Below are 8,344 nucleotides of genomic sequence, written 5' to 3' on the forward strand. Positions count from 1 at the left end.
CAAGGTATTATTTCTGTCACTTCAAGTGACCTTTTTAAATATACCAGGTGAAAAATCTCTGTTATGCTGGAATCGAACTCCTGGCTGGTACTTAATGGGCAAAGGTGGGTCATTTTGACTTTGGCAGGCGATCTGATTGCAATTTCTCTTTTATTACACTTTGACATAAAAAGCAATGCTGCATTTAGATACAAGATACAAAATCTTCCAGGGAGTCAACAACAATTTAACTCATTAAAACATATATAATGCATAAAAACGTATGACCTGGTTGCAGTTTGACACACACAGATGAGCCAAAACATTACCACCTATTATGCTGTTGGTCCTCAACGTGCTGCCAAAACAGCGTTGACTTGTTGAGGGATGGACCCTACAAGACCTCTGAAGTTGTCCTGTGGTATCTAGCAGATCAATCAAGTCCTGTAAGATGCGAGGTGGAGCCACCATGGATCGAACTTGTTGGTCAAGCACATTCCACAGATGCTCAATTGGATTGAGATCTGGGAAATTTGGAGGCCAGGGCAACACCTTGTTCTTCATCATGTTCCTCAAACCATTCCTGAACAATGTGTGCAGTGTGGCAGAGTACATATCCCGCTGAAAGAGGCCACTTTCACCATGGAACACCATTGTCATGAAGGGGTGTACCTGGTCTGCAACAATGTGGCTTGTGTCAAATTGACGTCCGCATAAATGGCCGGACCCAGGGTTTCTCAGCAGAACACTGACCAGAGCATCACACTCCCTCCACCGGCTTGTCTTCATCTCCCAGTGCATCCTGGTGCCATCACTTCCCGATGTAAAAGATATACACGTAAATGTCATTCATGTAAATGGGACTCATCAAACCAGGCAACCTTCATCCACTGCTCCAAGGTCCAATTCCGACGCTCACGTGCCCATTGTGCCGTTTTCGGCAGGGGACATCATAGGCACTCTGGTTGGCCTGTGGCTACTCATCCTCATATGCAGAGTGTGTTTGTGACACATTCCTCCCATAATCATCATTCAAATTTTGTGTGACTACCACTGCAACAGTAGTTATGTTGGCCTCGGAAAAGACGGAAAAGCCTTTGTTGCCCTCGTGCATTGATGAGTCTTTTGGGTGCCTAACACTCTGTTGCCAGTTTGTGATTTGTACGTTCTCAGATCACTGTTGGCAAATTCTCCCCACTGCTGACCGGGAGCGACACACAAGCCTTGCCGTTTCAGAGATCCTCTGACCCAGTCGCCTTGCCATAACAATTTGACCCTTGTCAAAGTCACTCAGATCTTTATTCCTGCCCATTCCTCCACAATCCAACACATTGATTACGAGAACTGATGGTTTGTTTACCATCTAATCTACCCAAACCTTAATATGTGGCCTTGTTATGAGATGGTCAATGATTTTCGCTTCACCTGTGACTGGTCATAATGTTTTGGCTCATCTGTGTATAGAATGCATAAAAACATCACAAAAGTATGCAAATCCATGTTAAACAGCAACATGTTTTTGTAAAAGACCTTTAAAAGGTATTCAAAGAGGTGAGTGTTTTTTTTTATTAATAGTTTTTTGCAGCTCATTCCACGCCCAAAAAGCATAAAAAGAGAAAGCAGTTTTATAAAATTCTGACTGCACCCTGGGGACTTAATAAATGTGTAGATTTAGAACTATGATAGCTGCTATAATAAGATATATGAACAGTGTAATTGAATAAATGTGAAATGGTTGAAACTAAAGAGTCAAAGCCTAATGGTTTTTGAATGCTTTGAAGTATTGTTACAGAGGAACAATGGTTTACACACCATTTCTGCAGACATTGCAGATGAGAGGTGTGAAGAATTTCTGTTTCGCTCTAAAAACGTTTAGTCAGATATTCACCCCACATTTATGAATGCTGATACATCGAACACTTGCACCAAATGAAGTTGGTCTAGAACACACAAAGATCTTGATATGATAAAAGTCCTTACATGTGAGAATTAGCAAAGCCCAAGTGTCCACAAGAAATATCGCATTGAACCTATTATATAGATTTGATGTTACTAGTAAACCTGCACATTTACTGTGAGGTCCAAAAATGTCTGAAATCGTATACATGGTTGGGCCGTTCCTCTAAAACCCCTGAGAGTGCAGAGTACAGAGACTGACTCTTGTCTTGGTAGGAATTTTCATCCAAGTTAGATAACCAATCGGGCGCAGATCCAGAGATGCCAATCGCAGCCAGTGCGAAGGTCAACGGTCTGCAATTGAATGCATTAAATAGAGCAGACAGAGAGAAGACTGAATCAAGACTGATATCAAATCGTGATTAGTATGACCCTGCAGTGTGAGCTTCACTAGTAGAAGACTATATGTCATGATTCATTTGCAGTAAGTGCACCTCACTGCCATAGAGAAATACAGGCTACAATACAAACCCTAGTTTTAAAAGTGTTCTCCTGCTTATGGTTACAGCTAGGATGCTATTATGTTTCATTGTTTCAAATCTTTAACAATTTTTTTAGCATTCATCAAGAAAAAGCGCAATGGAGTAACTTAACAAATTAAGTTACAGAAGTGTTATTGATTTTATTGATTGCATAGTAATAGATGGCCTGAGAAGAGTCTATTCCTCACAGCTGGTTGCAAAAAAAGTGTTACAATTTGTTCAGAATCAGATATTTTCTGATTTCTTTTAACTGTAAGAGAGCGAATACGTTTTTGTAGATACCCATAAAGATGTTGCAAAAGATGTTAAAAAAGCGTGCTTGGGTCTCTGTGTTGGTGTTGTTGAAAAAAAGTGTGAAAGTAACACATACCTACTGTTTCTGAGTCTGCTCTTTTTGTCCCTCCCACCCTTTTTTTTTTCTAACATTACGGTTATTTAACCTAATCGTCTGCCCTGCTCTGCCAAAGCTGTTAAGAAAACATCTCATCTAGGTAAATGTTGATTGTTTGCTTGGTTTTGTCATATTTTGTATGTAAACTATTCATCTTTCTGTAAATGCTTAAATGTAGATGTATTTGGTACAACGTAGAATAAATAAGTGTTAAATTAGAACACTTTAAAGAATTCTGATAAAGAAAATAAAATGTTCCTATAAATTTAATTTTCCAAAAGTAGTCTCACTTCAACATGGGAATGTGCGTTTTCTGCTGGGCAAATTAGTGGATTTATTTAGGAGTTATTTAGGTGTTAAACAAGTCATGTTTTACTTGCATCAAAAGTTTGGACACTCTTTGAATGCTAAACGTTTCGGTAACACTTTATAATAACTGCACGCTATTAATCATTAGTTAAGCATTAGTAAACAGTTAATTCGTCATTTATAAAGCATTAATAGACATTAATGAGCAGTTTATAAATACAGCTATAAATGCTTTATTCTTGATTTATAAGCATATCTATAATGTGTTTAATAATTGTATTTTCATACTTTATTAATGATCAATTTATCATTTCTAAATGAAGTATTGCATTATTTACAAAGCAGTTATTTAGGAGTTGTCAGTGGTTCATAAGATCACTTAGAAAGTGTAAGTAAATGATTAATAAACTGTTTCAAATTGAGCTGCTTTGAAACAATATGTATTGTGAAAAGCGCTATACAAATAAATTTGAATTGAATTGAATTTATAAAGGAGATTTAAAGGCTCACTGATCTTCTAAACAGAAAAAGGAAACAAACAAAACACAGTGATACAGAACATACAAATATTTAACAGCCTTTAAATCTCCTTTGTAAATGCTTTAAGTACATATTATTGTTCAGACATATAGTAATAGTTACTTAGTGTGTTAATAAATGGTTTATTAACATGTATTTCTACTGTAATTCATGGTTAATTCAGGTAGTTATAAAGCATTTAGTAGTGGTCAGTTAACTATTTTTGTGGGCTCATCTAAAGTGAGGACTAGTTATGCCTTGTAAAGCATTTACAAAGGAGATTTAAAGGCTGTTAAATATTTGTATGTTCTGTATCACTGTGTTTTGTTTGTTTCCTTTTTCTGTTTAGAAGATCAGTGAGCCTTTAAATCTCCTTTATAAATTCAATTCAATTCAAATTTATTTGTATAGCGCTTTTCACAATACATATTGTTTCAAAGCAGCTTTACAGAAAGTGCATTTCAGAATAATTAGCATAGCTGCTGTTCATAATATTAATGCATTCGATCTGATTCAACTGTAGTATAAAAGGTAAGTATTATGTGAATGCTTGGCTAAAGAGATGCGTCTTTAATATAGTTTTAAACTGGGACAGCGAGTCTGAGCCTCGAACAATATCAGGAAGGCCATTCCAGAGTTTAGGAGCTAAATGTGAAAACGAAAATAAATGCTTTACAAGGTATGAATAGTCCTCACTTTAGATGATCTCACAAAATAGTTAACTGACCACTACTAAATGCTTTATAACTACCTGCGCATTTACTACATTTACTTACACTTTCTACGTGATCTTATTAATCAATGACAACACTGTTTGTAAATAATGTAACTGGTTTGTAAATAATGCTATACTTCATTTAAAAATGATAAACTGATCATTAATAAAGTATGAAAATACAATTATTAAACACATTATAGATATGCTTATAAATCAAGAATAAAGCTATATTTATAAACTGCTTATTAATGTCTATTAATACTTTATAAATGATGAATTAATTGTTTAGTAAAGCTTAACTATGATTTAGAGCATGCAGTTATTATAAAGTTACCAATGTTTCTTGTTATCTTCGGAACCTTTTAATCTACAGCCTTCCACTTATAAGCTTGAAAGTAGTATAAATTATGTGATAAATATAATATTAAAAAGCCTGCATCCTCCTGGAGATGATTTCATATGATTTTACTGCTCCTTCAAAAATCATATAAAAACAGAGAGCTTTCAAATTTAGTAACAGTCTATGTAAGCAGAACACCATATTTATTGTTTAATTAGCTGTTAACCCTATGAGGAACAGACCGTTTTTCAGCATTGGTTAGTGATAGAAACTGAAAGATGTAGGAGTAATATATTTGTTGCACTCATTTATGCAATGATCAATCAACTGACAAATTAAAACATTAGTAAACTATGTATAATATTTATGTGGAAATACTTGGTTTGATATTTTGTTATAAAATGTAAAGACATTTTTATGTTAAGTGTCCAAATACTTCTTGATCAGTTATTACATTTTTGAACAATGTGAAAGAGTATCTCCTCTCATTTTCCTCACTTTCAGCCTGCAGTACAAATGGCTCCTCTTCTGTTGCTCCTCTTTCTTCCTTTCGCCCTCTGTTGTGAAACGGTCCCCAACGAAGAGTGCAAGAAGCTTAATTTCGTGCCTGGGCATAATTTGGTGGGAGAAGGCTTTGACGTTGTGCAGCTGAAGACCACCGGAGCGTTTGTGGTGGATGTGCTTACCTACATGAACGGAGGAGGGAGTGGAAACTGCACTGTGTGTGAGAACTCACTACTCCAGGAGAAACAGAAGGTGCCAGCTTCTGTGTTGGACTGGCGCATCAAGACGCAGTGTCGTCGCAGCCTCAGTACCAAGGTGTATGAATCGGCCTACTCAGTTCTTAAGGAAACCAGCAATTCCCTCAAGGTTGGCTGGAAGATTGGGCTGAGTGTGCCAAACGTGGCCAGTGCGTCTGTCGCTGGCACTCTTTCCAAGTCAGCCAAGTTTGCAAAGACACTTTCAGCTCAAGACAAGTACTCCTTCACAGGCCACAGCTTCTCCTGTCGCTATTACGTGTAAGTGTGTGCACTCTCAAAAATAAAGGATCTTTATTGGCATCATATTATTGGGAATAAGTAGGGGGGGGGGGGGGGGGAGCAATTATTAAGAGTTTATGTAATACCTGCATCACTCGTCCAATCAATGTGATTGACCTCATAAATATGCAAATCATGACATAAGACCAGGGTTTATAAACGTACAGTGTGAAATTTCAAAACTTGACTACCCGGGATTAACTATAAAAGATCAATTATAAACTCTGTGGAAGTGTGCTTTTTTTATTGCACTGTAAAAACATAAAAGAGGTCATTGTGAGAAAGTTTCTAATGAGAAATAGTCACATTGTGAGATAAAAAGCTGCAATTTTTGAATGGCAGAAACAGGCTTTCATATTGAACAGTGTGATATGTGTTATGTTACATTAGATTACTAACATGAAGCATGAAAATCTTTTTTTCTTTCCTTTCATCAGATTTCGTCTTCAAGATAATCCTCCAATGACCAAAGAATTTGCCCGTTCCATCAGGTCACTTCCTGCTGTATATGACAGCAAGTCAGAAGATGCATACAACCATTTTATTTCTATCTATGGAACACACTTCTTACGGAGTGTCGAACTGGGCGGCCGCGTAAAGTCAACCACTGCTGTGAAGACCTGCCAGATTTCCTTGTCAGGTCTGTCAGCACACGACGTGAACATCTGCTTAATGAAAGAAGCGTCCGCCGTCATTAAGGCTGTGAATGTAAGCGTGCAAGCAGGCTTCTGCGCAGCCAGGCAAAAGAAACTGGAGACGAAGAGCAACTTCAGTGGCATCTTTACCGACCGCGTCACTGAAATATTGGGCGGCAACGGCGAGCAGCATGACATCCTCTTCAATCCAGACGCCAATAATGGTTATGACGTGTGGCTCAAGTCACTGAAGAAAATCCCTGGAGTGGTGTCCTACACCTTGAGCTCATTGCATATGCTCGTGCAAAATGACTCAGCTAGAAAAGCCAGTCTGCAAGCTGCCATCAGCAAATACATAAAAAAAAACGCAATATCAACCGCTTGCCCCTCCAGTTGCAAAGTGGGCCGGCGTGAGAAAAATTGCGTATGCAAATGCAGCGGTCATCAAAGAGTTGATAGTGACTGCTGTCCGAGTCAGCCAGGAGTGGCCACGCTGAAAGTGACCGTGATTAGCGCTGAGGGATTATGGGGCGACTGGTTCTCTAAAACTGATGGTTATGTTAAAGTGTTTTACGGAACTTCAAAGGCTACAACCCAAGTGATTTGGAACAACAACTTTCCTCGGTGGAACTACGTGTTCGATATTGGAACTGTTGATCTGACTAAAAAAACGTGAGTAATGACTGTATATTCTCAAAGTCCGTTTTCATAATCAAAGTTTCAGTTTCTGTCAGCAATACTGTAGATGCATTCAAAATGTGATAATGCTCTAAGAAATCTGTACATTTTCAATGTTGTAAAAATGTGAAACTTTAAATAATTGCACATCATGTCATGAACATCCTCTTCTTACAGGGAATTGGTATTTGAGGTGTGGGACCGTGACAACCGGTTTGATGATGATCGTTTGGGAAAGGGAAGTTTAATCCCAGTGCAAGGCGACAATGTGCAGAAGAGGTTTGGACTCAAGCACGGCTCTCTTTTGATCTCCTACACTGCAAAGTGTGGCCCAAGTCTTAAAGGGTTACAATGTCAGACATACGCTCCTACGCCGGGTGGTGATGGTATTCTAAATCATTACCAGCCATTTGGCAGAGAGCTTAAAAAATCCAATGGCTTTACGAGAAATGTGTCTTTCCTGTAATACAACAGCTGTAGAATGTAAGGATACCGTAAAATATGAATGAAGGGCCTTCTGGGATAACGCATGTATAAAAATACAAAAGTACAAAAGTACAAAAGCTATTTTTTAATAGTCACTTTAAAAACTTGTATCTGAAGTATTTTTATTTTCGATAAATGTATTTTATCTGATTCTTAAGATTTTTTCTCAATACATGATTTAATTTTATAATTTTATGTGTATACAACCAGCAGACCGCAGTATTACATTTAAAACGTGAATTTTTCTAAACTTTAAGACTGATGCAATAAAAAAAACTTTATTGAAAAAAAAAAGTCTATTTTGTCTCTAGTTTTCACTTTAGGTTGCTTATTTCAATCATTATAGTGGGTGAAATGAGGTACTAGATTTGTGAACTATTATAACAATTACATTTAATTACAGAAAATAAAAGAAATAACAGAGAAAAGGTAAAACAACGGTTCTGATAAATAAGGAAAGTAAACATTTGTTGTAAATATTAAAAACACATGATTATGAAGTACAATTATGCATTGATGGTTCTAATGAAAACGAGTCACATTCAATATGTCGGAAGATGAATATGGCATGAAGAAAGTGGTACCTGTCACCTTTCTAAATAAGATGATACAGATGTGATCACGCAGACTGTCATCAGCATCGTAAATCCAGCAATGTTTTTTATATTTACATTTTATTTTAATTGATGACGGGCCGTTGAATTGTTAGAAAAATAATGCACACCCGAGGTGGTAATGTTACTTTAATTAATTAATTATTAAATAATTTTTGCTTAGTCAGTATCGTTGTGGGTTTTAGTTCTGTGGGCTG

The 8,344-nt window shown here is 37.0% G+C and overlaps 1 protein-coding gene across 1 annotated transcript; it reads left to right on the forward strand.

Annotated features, from left to right (window-relative positions):
* Positions 1–2,844: 2,844 nt before the first annotated feature.
* On the forward strand, positions 2,845–7,827 carry prf1.3 (perforin 1.3). The gene is made up of 4 exons (XM_084422668.1): positions 2,845–2,908; positions 5,199–5,713; positions 6,172–7,041; positions 7,225–7,827. The coding sequence occupies exons 2-4, from the start codon at positions 5,211–5,213 to the stop codon at positions 7,511–7,513; spliced, it is 1,662 nt and encodes a 553-aa protein (XP_084278794.1). The 5' UTR covers positions 2,845–2,908; positions 5,199–5,210; the 3' UTR covers positions 7,514–7,827.
* Positions 7,828–8,344: the final 517 nt, after the last annotated feature.

The sequence above is a fragment of the Rutilus rutilus genome (genome assembly GCF_951802725.1).
Source record: "Rutilus rutilus genome assembly, chromosome: 11".
In the NCBI taxonomy this organism is placed as follows: domain Eukaryota; kingdom Metazoa; phylum Chordata; class Actinopteri; order Cypriniformes; family Leuciscidae; genus Rutilus; species Rutilus rutilus.

What these genes read in the sequence shown, in the direction of transcription:
- prf1.3 (XM_084422668.1), top strand. Translation starts at nt 5,211, where the DNA reads ATGGCTCCTCTTCTGTTGCTCCTCTTTCTTCCTTTCGCCCTCTGTTGT. An exon ending in TTCTCCTGTCGCTATTACGT is followed by an intron (nt 5,714 to 6,171) that starts GTAAGTGTGTGC and finishes TCCTTTCATCAG; the next exon opens with ATTTCGTCTTCAAGATAATC. An exon ending in GTTGATCTGACTAAAAAAAC is followed by an intron (nt 7,042 to 7,224) that starts GTGAGTAATGAC and finishes CTCTTCTTACAG; the next exon opens with GGAATTGGTATTTGAGGTGT.